Genomic DNA, 21,655 nt, shown 5'->3' on the forward strand with positions numbered 1-21,655 from the left:
GCGCGTTATGTGAGCATGCTGGGAAATACAATACAAAATTAAATGTTACATGGATTATAATTTCCACTGGGGGGCATTAAAACACTTGAGTCATTTGAAGTTGTGATACAGCATCACTTTAAAAAGCTGATGAGCTGTTAACCAAATTATTTGACAAATAAAACAAAAACAAAAACACCAAATGCAGTTTGCTTCTCCATATAGGCTGAAATTGGTTTGTTGAATACAGGTACAATGGCACACTTAAACTTAATCATTTGTAGGCTATAGCCAGGGGTGTAGGTTCAAGGGGGGACTCTACCATGATCAATGGAAACACCCTTGGCTATAACTACTTGTGTAATATTTAAAAAAATATTTTCAATGAAAATTTATCAACCTGTATTTACCACACTTAAAAATACATAAATTAAATGAGTCTCTGCTCATTCAGGGCTGGGATAAGACACCTCCAAATCACTTGAGATCTGCATGATTCTGTAAGTTAACACACATGATGCACATTTATAAATAACAACACAATGATTTGAATGTATACCTTCCCCTCCTTTATTGGTAAAATTACAAGTTCTATTAAGTTTTTTATTTTTATTTTATTTATTTTTGTCCCTTGCCTCCCTCATTTGTGAAACACTGCCCGAGACATCTGGGTCAATGTTCACGTTTGTTATGCTAGGTCACAATTGATGCTGAAAATGCCTGTTTAAATGAGACATCCTTCGACATAAAACAGGATGGATAAGAACATATTGACAGAAAATGACATGTAGTCAGAGAGGACAAAGAAAGACCCAGTGCACTCTAGGAGACCTCAAGCACAAAAAAAAAAAAAAAAAGAAAAAAAAAAAGAAGTGCAAATCAGAAACAAGTAAATTCTTACAAAGATGTGGAATTGAAATGGCTAATGATTGGGATTCTTAATTCACAGGAAAAGGGGAAGCACAAATACAGCAACATCAGTAATTGTGAATTTGGTCAGAGGAGGCTGATTTTGTCATTCATATATATTTAATCCATGTCTGAATGATTTCATGTTTTGTTTCATTAATGCAAAGAAAAACACACTACAATGGAGTTAAACCACCAGTTATTGCACTATAGGTATACAAGTAGATATATGTAAATGATTAGAAAGAAGTCTAGCCTATCAAATCATAAAATTAATTAATTTGTGCTGGAGTAGTGGATGTCAGAGTGACTAATACAAAAGAAAAATACAGAATCTACAGAAGCACTGGACATCGATGGAAAATAGCCTGTCCTCTCATTTCCCAATTTGTCCCCCTCTCCATCAAACATAGTTTCTTAAGAAAGAAGGGATGTGATCAAGGAGAGCAGAAGATGAGGTGTAACTCAATACTGGCAGTATGCATCCACTAAAAGGGAGAGCAAGTTTAAATAGTGGCCTCACCACTGAATTTTTCATACAAACAAGAGCAAATGAGAGGCCAAGGAAATACTGTACAAAGGAGAGAAGACTTATTTTCCCCACCAGCAGTAGTTACAACTTCTTTGATGAAAAGAGAATACCAAAGCTTTTGTTTAAGTGTGATTGGTAAGAACTGATCACATTTTTCTCCTTGTTCCATAATGTTTTTTGTAGTCAAAACTCTAAACAAGACAAATAAACTGACTTTGAAATCATAGCTGGCAGACACATGTCGTAGCTTCTGTGTGTGTATATATCTATTTGCCTGTATTGTTAGGAGGTATAACTGGTTGAATGATTAATGTGTTGATTTACAAGGGGTATCGATGGGCCGCTTTTCCAGTTCCGAAGTAGAAACTGCTGGCCTGTATGTTACAGTCTAGCTGGCCATAGTTTAGAGCTGGGTAATAAGTGAATGGATCTCACACTATGGGTTCATACTATGTTTGTGTATCTGTATCAGTTCTTGGGTGCATCTGCCAGCTGATTGGTCCAGTGCTTAGTTCCCGCCTCCACAGCATTGGCTGCTTCTTCCTTGAGGTGCTGCCTCCTGCAAGTCAACACCTCCCCGAGCCCGTCCGCCACTCCCTGCCCCGCCCTGTGGTTCATTCTTCGGAAGCTTCTTGGCTAACAAGAGAGATTTTGAGAAGAAAAATGTAATCACACAAACATTAAATTATCTTAGAATACAGTCAATAGTGGTTGGCATAACTTTTCAGAAGATTCTTCATAAATTATGCATTTTTCTTTTAATCTAAATTACATCAACTGCAGCAAGGTGCACATGGTTTCCACCCTTTTTCTTTTTTAACCAATGAATCCTTTTTACTTTTCCAGTCATTTGTGCTTTCCGGAAACATTTCAATCTGATCAGATTATAATAAAGGGCTGGGAAAGTAACACTTTAATAAAATAAAAAAAAAGAATAATAATAAATGCAATTAATGCAGTATCCACTAGAGTCATCACTAATGTTTTTCCACAGTTCCTGTGGCATATATACATTTCCAGGGAGTTACACACTCGACTCGACTGCAAATCCTAGCACAGAAACTGATTGTATGGAGCAGTGCACTCTTGTTCGTTACACTGACGCATGTCCAGGGCATAATAAACATGGGAGTGGGATTACTGTATGGAGAATGGAGACTTCACCAACAAGTGGTGAGCCAGGTGTGGGACAGACAGTCAAGCTGCCGAATCTCTTCACATCACCCGGAAACGCACACTCATCTGAACCAGTGTCAAAAGAGAGATCCTACGTTTGCACGATAGAGACTGAACAGCAGTCAGAAAAAAAAAATTACGGTTTTGTGATTTTAATCTTAAGCAAATTAAAATTCAGCATTCAATTATTTTAATATTGTATGTAGTATCTAATAATGCATTGGCAATGTACACTAAAGTTTATCTTGCCAATAAAGTTTGATATGAATTTATTCTGCCCATTTGATATTTTAAAAGTCTACTGGAAAACAGCTGAAGATTTTGCTGAACATTTAAATTACAGCATGTCCACTGATTTTATGGCATATGTTTTGAATCAGGCTTTATGAGAGAAGAATCAATAACTGCAAAGATGAGTACCAATTGCCATGAAGATCTCATTCACATTCATGGCAGTCTTTGCAGACATCTCCATAAACAGTAGGCTGTTATCATCAGCATATGCCTGTGCCTCCTAAAAGGAAGCATACAGATGTGTTAAAAACATTTAGAAGCAGCCACAAACTTTACTTCTCTTACGCTCATATGATATGCACATACCTGAAAGTCAACGGCTCTCTTGTTGGCCAGGTCTGCCTTGTTACCGGCAAGAGCGATGACGATATTTGGACTTGCCTGACGCTGCAGCTCCTTGACCCAGTTCTTTGCTCTAGTGAATGTGTCCTGGGATTTGGGAAAATAAAACAGTTTATGAGTATCTGAATGAAGAAAGCACAACATAAAAGTATTTTTTTAATTTTTCAAGCATTTCACAACAAAAGTTTATGAAGTTATAAATTATTAAAAAAAAAACAGACTGTTCAAAATTATGACAAAAACACATTTTCTGGTTGTCAAATTTCAAAAAATGTCCCTGCTAATGTGATGAATCACACCTGCTGGCTGCTGTTACTCTGCACCTGCACTGACGTCATAAATTACCTTGGGTCCATGTTGGTTAATTGGAAAAATGGCTTTAAAAAAGTGACAAAAAAGGGATAGTTCACAAAAAAATGAAAATGATTTACCCTCATGCCATCCCAGTTGTGTATGACTTTCTTCTGCTGAACCCAAAGATTTTTAGAGGAATATTTCAGCTCTGTAGATCCTCACAATGCAAGTGAATGGATACCAAAATAGTGAAGCTCCAAAATGCACAAAAAAAGCAGCATAAAAGTCATCCAAAAGACTCCAGTGGTTACATCTTTAACTTCAGATGCAATATTATATGTGTGGGTGAGAAACAGATAAATATTTAATTAAAGTCCTTTTTTTCCTATCAATTCTCCTCCATGCCCAGTAGGTGGCGATATGCACAAAGACTATGAATTGGCAAAAACAAAAAGAAGAATGTGAAAGTGGACATTTATAGCAAAAAAGGACTTTAACATTAATATTAACCTATTATATAGCTTCTGAAGATATGGATTAAGTCTTGAGGGCTGAGTCTTATGGATTTCTTTTTAACTTCAACATTTTTGTACCCATTCACTTGCATTGTGAGGACCTACAAAGCTGAAATATTTTTCTAAAAATCTTAATTCGTGTTCAAAAGAAGAATACACATTTGGGATGGCATAAGGGTGAGTACAGTTGAAGTCAGAAGTTTACACACACTTAGGTTGAAGTCATTAAATCTAATTTTTTAACCACTCCACGGATTTAATATTTGCAAACTATAGATTTGTAAAGTCGTTTAGGACATCTACTTTGTGCATGGCACAAGTAATTGTTCCAACAATTGTTTACACACAGATTGTTTCACTTTTAATTGACTATATCACAATTCCAGTGGGTCAGAAGTTTATATACACCAAGTTAACTGTGCCTTTAAGCAGCTTGGAAAATTCCAGAAAATATTGTCAAGATTTAGACAATTAGATTCTGAAGGGAGGTGTAATGAATTGGAGGTGTATCTGTGGATGAATTTTAAGGCCTACCTTCAAACTCAGTGTCTCTTAGCTTGACATCATGGAAAAACTAAAAGAAATCAGCAAAGACCTCAGGAAAAAAAAAATTGTGGACCTCCACAAATCTGGTTTATCCTTGGGAACAATTTCCAAATGCCTGAAAGGACCACGCTCATCTGTACAAACAACTGTATGCAAGTACAAACACTGCACAGCCATCATACCGCTCAGGAAGGAGACGCATTCAGTCTCCTAAAGATGAATGTAGTTTGGGGCAAAAAGTGCAAATCAATCTCAGAAGAACAGCAAAGGACCTTGTGAAGATGCTGGAGGAAACAGGTAGACAAGTATCTATATCCACAGTAAAATTAGTCCTACATCGACACAACCTGAAAGGCTGCTCAGCAAGGAAGAAGCCAATTCTCCAAAACCACCATAAAAAAGCCAGACTACAGTTTGCAAGTGCACATGGGGACAAAGATCATTGGAGAAATGTCCTCTGGTCTAATGAAACAAAAATTTTACTGTTTGGCCATAATGGCCAATGAATGTTATGTTTGGAGGAAAAAGGGTGAGGCTTGCGAGTGAACACAATCCCAACCGTGAAGCATGGGGTGGCAGCATTCTGTTGTGGGGGTGCTTTGCTGCAGGAGGGACTGATGCACTTCACAAAATAGATGGCATAATGAGGAAGGAAAATTATGTTGATATATTGAAGCAAAGACATCAGCCATGAAGTCAAAGCTCATTCGCAAATGGGTCTACCAAATGGACAATGACCCAAATCATACCTCCAAAGTTGTGACAAAATGACTTAACGACAACAAAGTCAAGGTATTTGAGTGACCATCACAAAGCCCTGACCTCAATCTGAAAAAGCACGAGCGAGCAAGGAGGCAAACAAATCTGACTTGATTACACCAGTTCTGTCAGGGGAAATAGGCCAAAATTGCAGCAACTTATTGTGAGAAACTTGTGGAAGGCTATCCAAAATGTTTGACCAAAGTTAAACAATTTAAAGGCAATGCAAATACTAACAAATTGTGTGTAAACTTCTGACTTACTGGGAATATGATGAAAGAAATAAAAGCTGAAATAAATCATTTGAAGTACTATTATTCTGACATTTCACATTCTTAAAAATAAAGTAGTGATCCAAACTGACCCAAGACAGGGAATGTTTTCTACGATTAAATGCCAGGAATTAAGTTTAAATGTATTTGGCTAAGGTACATGTAAACATCTGACTTCAACTGTAAATGATGAGAGACATTTCATTTTTGGGTGAACTATCCCTTTAAGAAGTTTGAGAAAACGTCTGGCATCATTTCTTTGCCAGTGCAAATTGGTTTGATATTTTGTAATCTAATTCAATAACATTCATATTTTTTTGTATCACTTAAGTGTCCAAATCTATTTATCACAGCAGTGGTTCTAAAGTTTAAGACGGCCTTCAGGAAGCACATACAGTAGGCACTTGTTGCTTGACTTTGAACAAAGGTTTGACTGCATCCCACAGAATAATAATTAACTTGAATAATCAGTCAGGTGAAACCTTATTATTCAGACCTTACACTTCAGCTGAGAACAGAGCTGTCATGCCAGCCTTTATTAGCATATGTGGGTGTGTCCAAGCCAATGCACTGCTGGCAAAAGTCACATTGCACCTGAGGTGCCATGTAATTCATCTGGTGAATTACTGGCTGTACAAGATACCAGCTGTAACATTTTAATTAAAAAGTTTTGATTTGGGTGTGCTGATTGAAGTAATTATCATATGTTCTTACTGTGTTAGTAATGTCGTAAACGACAATGGCCGCCTGGGCTCCTCTGTAGTACATAGGGGCGAGGCTGTGGTATCGCTCCTGTCCGGCTGTGTCCCAAATCTCAAACTTTACTGTTGTATCATCCAGGCACACTGTCTGTGTGAGGAATGCAGCTAGAAGGGAAAGAGAAACAAATAAATATTTATGACAGGATGCCATTAGAAATATATAATAAAAGCATAACAATCAGGCAGGAATGTAGTCACAATGCCAACATTTTAGTAGCTGGTACAAGGTCTCCCCAGGTAGACAATAAAGTGGGTGAAATTTTTTCACAGACTTCCATTAAAGAGTCATCCAATATAGAAACCAACAACCACTCAAAACAGCTTAGCAACTGCATAATGCCTTGGCAACCACCCAAAACAACCCAGCGTCATTGCGTCCAGTTTTGAACGGGCAAGCACCTCCAACATTTTCTTCAGAAAATGTAAAATCTTGGTAGGATACAGACAAAGGAAGTATGAGAAAAGCAGAAAAAAAGACCATGCAAGTTCCTAATCCCTTGAACATAAAACTTTGTGCTGAGTCAGATGCCAGTGGTCACATGTTTGAAGCTCACATAAATTTTTTCAGTGCGCTGAGCGTTGTAACCTTTGACCTGCTCGCTGAGCACAGGATGATGGCATTTCAGGTGGAAAAAAACCTCACTAGAACAAAAAAGTGCTGAGGATATCCTAATTCACAGCCCTGTGTAAGCATTTGGAATCCTGCCTGTAACAAATGTCCCACCCAGCATTTTTCTTTCCTCCTGTCTGATTTTATTCTACAAACTCTGAATAAATAAATCCCAGCTAAACTTAAAACTCAGCCCTGATGGAATATATGACAGTGTTCAAAACCAAATTCACTAAAGTATCTCTTAAAACACTGATAGGATATACTAAAACACACACTCAGGAAATGCCTTTGTTGATAGTTTCCCTTTCCTTCAAGATGCCAAACTGCTTCCTCTCTGCTCTCTTTGTTCATGCAATTCTAAATCCATCTTAAGCTATAGCTAGAAATGCTATAACAATTAGTAGCACTTCTAGCTGTGGTTATGTCAGCAAGCACATAGTGTTGAGCAACCATGTGCACGTGTTCGTTTATAAGAACTGAGGAGTGCGTCAGCATATGTCTGTTTTATACACCAGTAAAACTCATGTGGCTGTCAGGTGATTACAGAGTAAGAACCAGCTTTTCTGCCTCTGATCTGGCACACTCCTTTAAAAAAAAAAGAAAAAAACACACAAAAGCACACATATACTATGGGGTTGTCTATACCTTGACTATGTTCTTCACAATCTTATTACTGCTTGTGTGGTGTTATAAGTAGGCCCATACTGACTCTTCAGACTTATAAACAATTTCTGCACTTATTTTTGGAGGAAAATATGCAGAATACATTTAAACATAGTAAAATGTATTATAAAAGGCTGAGAGTGCTAAACTCTAATTGAAAGAAGAAAGGATAATCAAATAAGTAATAAATATGACCCAATACCTTTTACAGGGCACATATTCTAACACTTTCTTATAATGTTATTTCTTACCCTGAAATCCACTTATGTAAAATTCATTTTGAGTTATTTTGTATAAAAAAAAAACCATTATGACCATTTTCTACCCTCTATTTTTGGTCATTTTTGTCACTGTACCTTTCAGACTTCTACATGTAAATAGGGATGTCACGATACCAATTTTGTAAGAACTAGTAAAAGTACCGATACTTCATTTTTGGTACTTGCTGATACCTATTTTCATTTCATTTATTCTGAACTCCATATTAATAGTTTATTTCAATGTATCATCAAAATGGTGTTTAAACAAATGAATTAATTTAAACTTAAAAAACGAAATATAAAATATTTATTATTTTTATATTTAGTGCTTTTATACAGACAGCACAATCCAAAATACAGCATTGGAGTTATATTTTGTCAAATAAAGTGCCACATAACAGCGCATCACAGATGTGAGATATTGCTTAAATATTAGTGTGTGCACCAATCAGGAAATTTGAGGATGATACCGAAACTGATTTTTTTTTTAAAAAGTGCCCTTTGCCACACTTTTGCAAGTTATATTGTGCAGTTATATGTTTATGTCCCACACAGTTAAATTAAGGTAACACTTTACAAAAAGGTTCCATTTGTTAACATTATTTAAAAACATTACTAAAGTTAACATGAACAAATTAACTTAAATGTTAGTTGCAACATATACTACTACATTTTTTAAATCAAAAGTTCTATTTGTTAACATTGGATAATGCACTATTAACTAACATGAACTAACTAAGAACTGTAATTTTATTAACTAACATTATAATGAATAAAGGCTGTAAAAATATATCTTTCACTGTTTGTTCATGAAACCTAATCCATAAACAAATGTTAACGAATGGAACCTTTTTTATAAAGTTAGCAAAATTACATTAATTGTGAATTGCTGACATTTATTTGTTTTGAAACAGTTATGAATAGTTCTGTTGTCAATATCAAATGGTCATTGTGACATACTGGTAAGCAGTAAAAACCATGAGAGCATCACACACAGAAGAGATATGTTAAATAATAAGAAACAGATATCCATTATAAACTCTAAAACTGCTCCAGTGAGAAATTATTAATATCTATGATTTGTTTACTTTCTTTGGTGTTTTGCTGTAAAACTCATCACTAATTACAAGCAAATGCATGAAGACATGGTGCGGTTACGGTTAAAATGTTATTGCTGTGATTAGTGGTAATGTGACCAACATTAATTTGATTTAAATTGCGAATACCTCACAGAATAGCACTGAGATGAGTGACTTATGAGATATTGAGATCAGACGGAGTGCCTCATGTTGAAGAGAGTTAAGCTAAAAGCGCTCATGATTGCTCAAACAGTCTCTATCGCTCAACACAACGTCTGATTGTCACGACTCGCGTTACTTCACGTATACTCAGATTTGTAGAAGCATGTTTATTTGTTGTTTAATTCACTTTTATACCCATTTGCAGTCTCTTTATCCTCCCCGTGTTCACAGTGCAGCGAGTCAGAATTACTACCGTAATGACTCTAGAAAATTGCCAACTTAATATTCATACAAGTGTAATTCTTACAAATGTTTTAAAACAAACATAAAAGCATGTCTGAAAGTTTACATTTGTGAATACTTAGAACTGCCAAACAATTCACCAATTGTGTAAAAATATTTTTTTTTTGCATTTAAAATGTAGATTTTTTTTTTTAATGTTTGTGTAGGCAACTGGCGGTAGCTTTTCAATCCGGAAAAGCCGGTCGCTACGTGACTCCGTGATTATCAAATTGCAAAAAGCTGCTATTTAATTAAATAAGTATGTATTCTGTACGTGCCTCGCACTAAAGCATGAATTTGCACCCTGTTCACTGTCATCTGGTACAAACAGAGCGTGCAATGCTCATGATGGTGTTTTACGTGTATGTGTTAAGGTGCTCTAAAAGGTATGAGCACTTTGTGACTTGTCCACACATTCACAAGCGCTCACATTTGAAGCACGCAGCATATGCATTAGTGCGCTGAATGTTTACGTAATGACAGTCGAATGCAAGATGTATTGTTTTTTTTGTATCAGAGCGTTTTTACGACCACAAGTAAAAGATCGTGGTATTGGACCCGATTTCGATACCAGCATTGGTATCAGGACATCCTTACATGTAAACAAACTTGGTTATGATTTGCTTATCTCCACATACTTTCATTATTCATTTTGTGGTGAATAGGTGCAGGTTAAGTTATTGACCATTAAATGCAGTTTAAACGTTGGTCTGGATTAAGTTATTAAATACTAAATAAGCTGGTCACAAACATACTCATGCACACACTCACCTCCAATGGTGCTCTCCTGGTACTCGTGGAACTGACCCTTGACGAAGCGCAGCACCAGGCTGGACTTGCCCACGGCCGACTCTCCAAGTAGGACCAGTTTAAACTGGCAGATTTTGTTCCCGACGGGGGCGGCACCATTGGTCCGCGCTGTTCCACCTCGCCCCGCCATGCGACAGAGGATAAAAAGAAGGCTGGTTCGATCTGAGTGGGAAAGGGGACCTGAACCAGGATCAATGGAGATCAGAGGAGGACAGGAGTGAGGAGAGGAGGCAGAGAGAATCAGGCTGAGAAAGGGAGAGAAAAAGATGGAGAGCTGGCCCGTACAGGATGAACAAACCTAAAGTAACAGAAAGAAGAAAAAAAAAGTTGATCAACAAAACATAATCTGAACAGATAAAACTGGACTTAAATAAAACACTGGCCTAAAATGCTCACATTAATGGGACAAAAAGGACAAAGTTATTACAGTGCGTTTACTAACCATTACCAGCCACCTACATCTTAACATACAATTTACAGATAGTGCCCACACTGTGCAGCAATTACTGGTAAAAGCATCAATATAAGAAAACATATGCGATCATGTAAAAAAGGGCATAGCCAGGAAATTAATTTTGTGTGGGCCCGCAATAAAAAAGGATGGGCCAAGTCTTTTTTTTTTTTTACCTAATTTTACTTAACAACAACAGTTCTTTCACATTTTCAGAAATAAGTACATGCTGTAAAATGTCATTTGTAACAAATTCCGTTAGAAGGTCAGTTAAGTATTCTAAATACTTTGGATAACTCTGCCAGTACAGTAAGAAAAAACACACAAGTTAAAAATACATTCTCTGAAAAACCTAAATATCTTATGCAGTGTTGTCTCAAATTGATCTTGTTTTAAGGGTTTAGATATTTCTACAGGAAAACAATAATAAAAAAAATATGATCAAGAATATGATTTTTGCCCTAATATCAAAGGTCTCACAAGAAAAAAAGATATTACAATCCAACGTGAATTTTCTTGATAAAAAAAAGCATGTGCAAGTGCATGTAAAATGGCTAAATAAAATGTTAGCTTAGCGTAAAGCTGACAATTTACACAAGGTTTATTTCTATTTCTTGTGCTCCAAAATTACTTCTCTGTCTGCACATCATAAGAAAGTGTTTCACCGCTGTTCAAATGCACTTTGGATCACATCATTTATATGTATAAAGGTTTTCCATCTGAAAAGGACCAAATATTAAATTAAATATTATATTATTATTATATTAATTAATATTAATATTATTCTGCAGCTATACTGCAGAAGAACAAATTGTTATCTGAGAATGTTGAATATAATATTAAAAATTCTTCAAAAAAGATGCATTCACAATATAAGATATTTAGACATACTTTCAGAGAATAGATCTTGAATAAAAGTATTTTTTGGCTTTACTGCACAAGCAGAAGTATGAACAAGTGAAAAAATACAATTGCCAATAAAAGCCTTCATCAGCCAATTAACAAGGACAATTGCATCTATTCGAACTTCTGCAGTTAATCCAGGATGGACTTCAAAGACATTAGTCATTAATATTACAGTTCAAACAAAATCGATGTTTAAACACTGACCCTTAACACTTACTTAGTTTAATAATTTTAAACCATGACTTTAACTATACATAAGTAATATTTACATTATATTCATGATGATAGCCAGAGGGGAACTGGCCCCCACAGTGAGTCTGGTTTCTCCCAAGGTTATTTTTCTCCATTAATCAACATCTTATGGAGTATTGTGTTCCTTGCCACAGTCATATTTAGCTTGCTCACTGGGGTTATTAATACAATTATTATTTAATTACTTATTTTAAACACGATTACAATTGTATTGTATCGAATTACACAATGATGATTCATTGACATTATAGACATTACAGTTTTATCGTCTATTAATGTCTGATCTTCTGTCAAGCTGCTTTGAAACGATGTGTATTGTGAAAGGTGCTATACAAATAAAATGGACTTATACAAAATAATCTTATATTTAAGATACATTCTCCAAAAGCAATTCTTAACATCTTATATGTTGCTTCTCAAGTAAATTTCTCTTGTTTTAAGGATTTTTAGACCATTTTAAATGGAAAACAAGACAAAAACACTTGATAGCAATAGGATTTTTCTTTACTGAATTAAAGTCAGTGAATGTTATTTAGAAGTATTTTTAAAAGATAATTTTGTCATCTTTATTGTTAGTAAGCACATTTAATACAAACTTTTAAGTCGGGGCACAAGCTGACAAATTGTTTAAAAGCTAATGATTAATCATTGCAATAATCGAATAATCGCTTGTTAGATTAATCGATTATCAAAACAATTGTTAGTTGCAGCCCTAGTAAAAACTAACTATAAACCCAACAAGCATGGTCAAACTTGTGCAAAATTGTGTGCCAAGCCACACAAGAGAGTAATTCTCGCAATGAGGCCAACAATGGATCAAACTATGGGAATGATTGTGCCAGAAAGTGGATGGGGAAGGAGAGAGCATGTTTATGAAATATTGATATGATATTCATATGCTCTTCTTAACAGCTTCTTAACAGGGCTGTTAACAATGGACTGAGCATATTGTAAGCAGCTGGACAGAGATTGGCACATATATGGCAAAAAACAATCTGGGGCTCTACTCTACATGTCATAACAAAAAATTGCTGTTTTTATAGGGGATTTTATAGACTTCTATTTATAGGGGACCCTTTCAGCTCATTCTTTAAACAAGAAGCTCACTTTATTCCGCGCAAATTTATGCTACTCTGTTCTGAAACCCAGTGAACAAATCAGAGGTGAATTTTCAAAGAAGTGGCCCACAAAACACTGCTGTAATTTCCTGGCATCTTGCCTAGCACTTCCAGACCATTCTAATCTATTACTATCAGAATTAGCACCACACGATTAACATCCCGTTATTTTTGGGGCAGGCCATAATTCTGACACTTTTGCCTACATGTGTCTTTCTGAATTGCTGTCAACAGCATTCCAGTGGTTGTGGCTCATTTCCTCTTAATAGATATAAGTCCATCAGAAAAGGTTTTCGTGAACAAGCTGGAGTCTGAATAACATCCCTACCCCCATCAAACGTAATTTACTGGGAGTGGGGGTTTCCTCAGCATGAGAAGAAATAGTAAATCCTTTCAAGGAAGCTGTGCAGCTGGAAAGAAATTGCATGCATCTCCAATTTAAGACTGCAACTGGCCTGAGCATTTAACCAAAGAGAGAGTGTGTAAGTGTTACAGAAGACTGTCTATCTATGAAGTCCTTGTCATTTTCCAAAGCAAACACATAGATAAGGACACACCCAATGCCCTGCCCGAGGCCTAGAAGGTTGAACTGACTCCGTCAACAGCTGCTCTCATTAATAATACAACATAACAGATGCTAGTATGTGCATCTTAGAACAAAAAGAAACTCATAGCGGATAGTGATTATGTTTACGTGTATGCTTTCCATCAGACCATGTCTTCTTGTTCATCTCACTGATTGTTTGTTTAGTCAAATTATCATTTAAGTAGCTAATCCACTTTGTGCTTTAATTGTTCCTGCTTATTTGAGTCTCTTCATTCTCTGGGGAGAATCAATTTGAACATTTTAGTTCAGACACAGTAGGTGGTTTGTACTTTTCCACTTAAACATGTCTCCACAAAGCCCGGTGGTCAGAAATATTACTATATGTGTCTGGTCATAACAGACATTCTCATAAATAAAAAGAGATAAATTGAATATTTGATTGTGGAAATAACCTTGATTACACTAGTTTCTCATGAAAGCCTCAATTGTCAAACCACCCTCAATATGAGTCATCAGTTAAAGGAGCAATGATTGGCCATTAAAATCTAATGATGAAAGAAATTTTTCATTTTATAGTTTTAATAGAAAGGAACACAAACACAGCCTACTAAATGACATACTAAGCCTCAAGAAGTTATAAGACATGTCGGTAGAAGCTCTCCAGAGCAGAACAAGGAGATGAAAGAATATTCTGTTCTAGTTGCTCACCTGCAGCCACAGCAAGAAAGCTGCAAACTAGGAATGCACCGATGTATCGTGAGCCAATATTTATTGGCCAATTATTGACCAAATTAAAACCATCGGCATATCGGTTATAAGCATAAAAGCGCTGATATGATAAATCGATGATTAATTTAATAGTTAGTAAAACACTTTGTAAAACCTCCAAGAATCCAAAATGCACAAGAACTAATGATAGCCACAATGTGTAGAAGGGTTGGCACTCCTATGAAGTAATATTGAATTTTTTTTCTTCCTCTTTCTCACATCACTGCAGGAAAAAAATGCTATAAACGGACGTGCCAGTTGTGAAAGCGACCTTTACCAATAGGCTACATGATGAGGGAAACCATCTCAAATGCTTTGAAACCAGCAGACCTTGACTTCTGAGACATTGGTTTGATACCATTGATGTTGCATGATTGATTGATTGATTGATTACTAAACCTTAAAAGGCTGCATTTGAAACAGGGTTGCCACAGAGTTTTTCAAATCAAATTTAAGTATTTTTAAGACCTTTTCCAAGACCTGAAGAAATACAATTAATACCATATCCCCATACCAAAACAAACCCACACAATCTCAAAATAAATCATGCATCACAGACTCTAAAACAGGCAGTCACACATTCAACATGGCCTTAACATTGTTTATCAGTAAAATTCTAGAGTAGGTTATATGCAAGATATTTTAAATACTCAAGACATGTTTTCAACATATATATCACACTAAGTGTTTTAAGTACCATGATATAAATATATAAAATTAGAGGGCGACCGATATTGGATTGTGCGGATTCGATAACGTGTTGAAAGAAAGCCAGTTAATCTGCTGATAGATTTTTTTTTTTTTAATTGATAGCCTATATTAAATGGTCTGTCTTTTCATCTTGTGATGGGGAGGGCCAGACGGAGGCTACAATTGAATTAAATTCCAGAAGTACTTTAATGTTTGTGCTTCACTGCTTTCAGCTGCGAATTCAAACAAATAAAGGGTTATAAAACATGCACTCCTACAATAATCTACAATGTATTAACACTTAAAAGTAAACACTGAAATAGTTAATCAACACTATATCATAATCATTAACAGCTGATCTTTAGTGATACTTGTAATAAATTTCAGATATTTCAGATTGTGACAGTAAAAAAAAGTACCTCTTTGTATATTTTTAAAGCATAATTCCTTATTAAAACAGCGATCTGATGACAAAGTAAGGTAAGTGACAAAATATATGTATCGGCCCATAGCTTTTGTTGTTAAAATCGGTTTCGGTAAAAAATGTTCATATCCCTTCTGCAAACATTAACTTAATTAAAATGATTTCCATTGGAATGATGCATTTATGTGTTTTATGTTCAGTTGAATCATATGCCACTTACATGAAAGGGATTCACTCGCCCTCATGTCGTACCTTATGGAAACCATGTGACTTTCTTTCTTGTGTGGAACACAAGGACATGTTAGGCAAAATGTAAACAAACAGAATCCACCATTTACTTTCATTGGATCTTTTTTTTACATACAATGAAAGTCAATTGTGACTAGGGCTGCAACTAATGATTATTTTGATAATCAATTAATCTAACAATTATTAGAATGGTTATACGACTATTCTGTGATTGTTGCAACGATAAATCATTAGCTCTTATCTGATTATTCAGCTTGTGCCCCAACTTAAAATGTTGTATTAAATGTGTTTACTAACAATAAATATGACAAAATCACCCTTTACAAATACATCTAAATGACATTCAGGGGAAAACAAATACTTTTTAGTTTAATTCAGTAGAGAAATTTACCAAATTTACTTTTCTCTAAAAGCGAGTCTAAATATCTTATATTCTGCTTCTCAGGTAAATGAATATTTTTAAAGGATTTTTTTATATTATATTCAACATTCTTAGATACATTTTCTTCTGCAGTATAGTTGCTAAAGAAAATGTATGTTGTTTTAAAGGAGTTTTAGATATTTATATTGGAAAACAAGCCAAAACAAAAACTTATTTTGTTGCAGTGTATAATGGGGTGAAGAGTACACCTCTCTCACATTTCTGTTCACTTCCATCCATCTTTAACTAAACAAACAAAACAAACATACTCTCTCTTATTAATAAAGCTGCGTATTGCCAATTTTCTTCAAGATAAGAAATGCACAGTGACACATATTATGATTCAATAAGTTGCGAGCCATCACGTTATAATCTAGCTGCATTAATCATGCACGCCCGAGTGACGAGAGTCTCTGCAAAGCCCTTGACCTGGCTGTGTGGCATGGAGCATTGTCCTGCTGGAAAACCCAATCCTCAAAGTTAAGGAACATTGTCAGAGCAGAACAAAGCAAGTTTTTTTTCCAGGATAACCTTGTACATGGCTTGATTCATGCGTCCTTCACAAAGATGAATCTGCCTGATTCCAACCTTGCTGAAGCACCCCCAGATCATCACCGATCCTCCACCTGAAATCGGCCAGATTAGTCTTCGTTAAGGATGCTTGAATCAAGCCATGTACAAGGTTATCCTGATAATGCTCTGAAAATGTTCCCCAACTCTGAGGAGTTTTCAAGCAGGATAATGCTCCATGCCACACAGTCAGGTCAATCAAGGTGTGGATGGACTGTAAAAAATGAAATTGCATTTTATCCAGCTTATGGGGGGGGGTTTTGAGTCACAGAAACTCAATGTAAATTACTTTGCATCTATATAAAAACACATGATGGACCAACAATATTCCCCCAAATGTTGTCCCAAATAGTCAAATGGAGTTGTCTGAATGAACAATTTTATATTGAACAGTATTGCTGATGTGTGAGTTCCCAGCATGCATTGCAACATGAATTATTTATGTGATTAGGGTTAGTCAAATTTTTTGCTGTTTGCTGACTTTATTTATGCTATTTTTAGTATTGTTGTTTGTTTGTTTGTTTTTTTGCCACTGCAAGTTAATAGTTGTGTGGTGATGTTAGGAGGTCATCTTTTAACTGAATTAGTTTTGTTGACTGTCACCAATACTAAATATTGTGTGTTATAGGGTTGAGGTCTATTTTGTTTATGTCAAACTATTGTGCATACTGCTTTACCTTCCAAGACATATCTCTCTCTTCAGAGGCAAAGATTGCAGGTAACTTCATATAAAAGTAGTTTAGATGGCGACAAAATTAAAATTCTCAAATTGTGAGGTGTTAGTTGGCTGAACTAGAAATTAGTATTTCTGTCAAGAATATTTACATTTAGTGAACAAACCAATTCACATTGACTAAACAAAGCAGTGTTACGGAGTACAATAATTAAACAGTCATTGAGAGAACCCAAAAATCTTATTGCATTACGTTTTTTGCTCAACTATTCTTTTTTTTTTACAGTGTGGAGGAGCACAAGATCGGGAAATCTATATCAATATTCAGCCCTACTTACTACATTCTATCACTCAGAGACAATACGATTATTAAACTTTAAATCAACTCTGAGTAAAGAAGGTTTTTAGTACAAGACAGTGAATAGGTAGAAGTGTGTTTAAAACCACCTCCATATCAAAGGTTAACATTCAGCACTGACAATAACATTTCTTAAACTCTTGGGTAATAAAAAAAGAACATCACACAACAGACAATAGAGATAATCTGCTCTATTACTTAGTTTCTTCACCTGAGTATTTTAACTTGGGTATTCATTGTTAACAGGGTTGGGGAATAACTAAATACATGTAATGGGATTATGTATTTAAAATACAAAATATAAGTAACTGTATTCCACTACAGTTACAATTTAAATAAGTGATATACAGTTACATTCAAAAAGTATTTTGATTACTGAAGAGATTACTTTGCATTTTATTGTAATTTGCTTCATTTAATATTTTGTCCTTTCAGATGGAAAACATTTATACATATAAATGATGCGATCCAAAGTGCATTTGAACAGCGGTGAAACACTCATACATTCGTACGAGCAGACAGAGAAGTAAGTTTGGAGCACAAGAAACATTAATAAACCTTGTGTAAATTGTCAGCTTTACGCTAAGCTAAAATGCTATATAGCATTTTTCAGGCACAATCGTATTTTTTTATCAAGAAAATTCACACTGGATCATAATAAAAAAAAAATTCTAGTAAGACCTTTGATATAAGGGCAAAAAAATCATATATTTGTTAATAATTTTTTATTGTTTTCCAGTAAAAAATATCTAAAAACCCTTCAAACTAAATCAATTTGATTGACCTTGTTTTAGAAACAATACGGCATAAGATATTTAGGTTTTTCAGAAAATGTATTTTCACATGTGTATTTTGTGAGTTTTTATAGCCAAACAAGTGAAAAAAATTACCATTGCAGATGAAGTAATCCAAAGTATTTAGAATACGTTACTGGCTTTGAGTAATATAACGGACTATGTTACAAATTACATTTTACAGCATGTATTGTGTAATCTGTAGTGTAATATATTTCAAAAGTAAACCTGCAAATATGCATTGACCGTTTAAATACCTGTATAGCTCTTCAACATATTTAGTTAATAAATAACTAGGAAAATGAAAGCATTTAAAACTATGCCATTCCTAACCAAACAACTTTAAGTTCACACATCAATGTACTTGTGCAGTCTTCTGTGATGATGACTCATCAAGTTGACCTGTCAATCAAGTCTCCTCGATCTCTTGACTCTTCAAAGTCATCAAAATAATCGTATAGCGACTAAACTTTGACATCCAAGAGCGTTTATGTGTTATTATCGCTCTCTCTCTTTTTAAACATAAAGAAAATAACATCTCTAGAAGACAGTAAATGAAAAAAATGAGGCTGGTCATTTTTATATCTGGGCTGTGGCCAAGACAGAGATCCACGCAGTCAAATATTGACTTCCTCATGAAGCCCGATGCCTTTCACTTCTGATATCTGACCACAGGTATACAAAACGAAAGACAGCGTTCCTGCGACACAGTCTAAAACGGACAGGCTTCCGAAAAGTTTTTGAAAGCGATTAAAAAAAACAACATATAGAAGCTTGTTTGGAGAAGTAACGCTCATCATATCGTAATACAATCGGCGCTTTGCGGCATTACAGAGGGACATATGACGACAGCATCACAGAAGTGAGTTTAAAAAAAGCAAAGAAAACAAGGTTGCACTACTGTTGATAAAACTTCAGAGCAGCTGATCGGGGATCTGATCAAATACCCGAAAACAGAAGCTCGCTGACACACACATCCGTACAGTACACACACACAAATTTCGCTATGCATACACAAACATGAGCCTTCGCAATTGTACTCACTTTCCTAAACTAGATAGATAGAGAGACAGCCAGACATGATTTCGTTATAATGTCGTCCAAGGAAAGATCCAGAGGAGCGTCACGAGCATCGGCTAACAGTCCTGTCAGTTCTTCTGGATCAGTACCAACGTCAGCCGAACATGTAGCAATAATCATCACATCAATGCTTAAATTAGACAACGGTTACCTTCAGACGTGAGCGCGGCTGGCTTTCTTTTTCTCTCTCAAATCTCTGTGTGACAGGCTGAGTGAAAATTCCCTTCCAGCCGTCTGAAGCGTCTCCTGTCGACTGGCCTTGGCCTTCACTTCCGCTTTGAGGGATGAACTTCCGTGATACGCCTTCTTCTGTGGAGGCGGTGCTTGTTTTTGATAGACGTTTGAGTGACTAATAAAAAGTATTCCTTAATATTCAAAAAATTTGAGTAACTTCCTATTCATTCTTCTAATGATTCCAGTATAGCTTCGGTCAAGGTTAAATATGAAGTGAAGTATCTAGGAATAGTTTTATCGAAAAACGCTACCAGAAGGGAAGATATACATTTTTATAACTGTTTAATATATATGAAACTGGCTAACCAGAGACCTCACCATTTTTTGGCAGAGTTAATATATCCATGTCACTCCCTCTATGTCTCTGCTAATAATGTAAAAAAAACAACAAAAAAAAACCTTCCTTTGGAAAAACAAAACCCATTATATTAGGAAATCACAGCTAGTTAAAGAGTATGATAAGGGTGGTATCAAAGCCTTGGACTTTGAATCAATGTTTGGAGCCTTTAAGATTAAATGGGTGAAATCATACTTAACATAACCTTACTCTATGTGGTTTCACTAGATCTCTATTTAATAAAATAGGTGGGCTTGAATTTCTTTTAAATGTGATTTTGAGGTAATTAAGATTCCTATTAAATTATCATACTTCCTCAAACAACTTCTCCAATACTGGAAAATTATATTCACCCACAACATTTCTCCCCATGGATCACAAGGGTCATTACAATTAAAATAAAATAGTTGTTTAAAAGTGATTGGTATGAGAAGGTATTGTGTTTGTGAATGATATATTAGATGATAATGGTAACTTCTTGGAACACATTGCCTTCATGCTAATGTGTAATCTTAACTGCACTCATAGAGAACATAATAAGATGTGTAAAGCAATACCGTTACCATTATTACAGTTAATCCAAAACACATTGATGTATGTGAGAATAAAACTTTCACCAACCTTACCTAATCTAGTAATTAATGTTATTTATATGTAAATGTAATAATATGTACTAATGATTTTTTGAAATCTAGAATGTTTTTGGATTATAATTGGATTGTGTGTACAAGTTCCAAATACGAATGCCTGTCCAAAGATAACCACATTTCAAATTCATCAAATGGCCCATCTCACCAAAAGTCAAAGAGACTCACTTATAAATAATTTATAAAATATATGCGGTTGCTGACATTCTTTGAAAAAGGTTTAGATTTGAAGTAGATCCCTGTGTATTTTGTGAGGCAGCTGATGAGACTCTGGAACACTTGTTCTTTTTATGTCCTATGGCTAAAAGCTTCTTGTCTGATCTACATAACTGGCTGTCATTTAATATCGATGGCATCCCGATGTTTGACTTATCACACGTTCTCTTTTATATGGATAATGTAGATTAATCCCTATCTGATTTGGTTAATATGATTGTCCTCATGGGTAAATATCATTCATTATAGTAAGTGGAGATATTCGAAGCCTTCTTTTTAATGGTTTATGAACGATTATAAATTGTATTTTCCTCACTGAAAAAAGTAATGTCTAGAAAAATTGGAAGAAAGACGTGTAGTGATATATCCAGACAATTGTTTCGATAAATATGCACTTGTATGCTACGTCTAAAGGATGCTTTTATTTAAAAATGTTCTTTAATATTTAATTTTTTTCTCACGCCTTTTGATCTCAATAATTTTTTCACGAGATATTCGAAGAGATGCAGCCAATCAATACAGTATTTGGTCAGCAGCCAATAGCATTTGTTAACAGAAAGGATTGGGCCCGCCCCTGAGTGTCAAAACCGACTTGAGTGCAGAAAAGAACTCGCGCGTGTGTGGGACTTGTTAATTTGTGTGCACAATCATATTTTTTGTGCTCGAGTTTGT

The 21,655-nt window shown here is 35.3% G+C and overlaps 1 protein-coding gene across 1 annotated transcript; it reads right to left on the reverse strand.

Annotated features, from left to right (window-relative positions):
- Nucleotides 1-938: 938 nt before the first annotated feature.
- Nucleotides 939-19,824, reverse strand: LOC127652641 (ras-related protein Rab-5C-like). The gene is made up of 6 exons (XM_052138901.1): nucleotides 19,701-19,824; nucleotides 10,210-10,546; nucleotides 6,333-6,484; nucleotides 3,197-3,319; nucleotides 3,017-3,110; nucleotides 939-2,056 (listed from the first exon to the last, which is right to left on the reverse strand). The coding sequence occupies exons 2-6, from the start codon at nucleotides 10,376-10,378 to the stop codon at nucleotides 1,929-1,931; spliced, it is 666 nt and encodes a 221-aa protein (XP_051994861.1). The 5' UTR covers nucleotides 10,379-10,546; nucleotides 19,701-19,824; the 3' UTR covers nucleotides 939-1,928.
- Between the last annotated feature and the right edge of the window lie 1,831 nt (nucleotides 19,825-21,655).

Source organism: Xyrauchen texanus, chromosome 12, assembly GCF_025860055.1.
Source record: "Xyrauchen texanus isolate HMW12.3.18 chromosome 12, RBS_HiC_50CHRs, whole genome shotgun sequence".
Lineage (NCBI taxonomy): Eukaryota > Metazoa > Chordata > Actinopteri > Cypriniformes > Catostomidae > Xyrauchen > Xyrauchen texanus.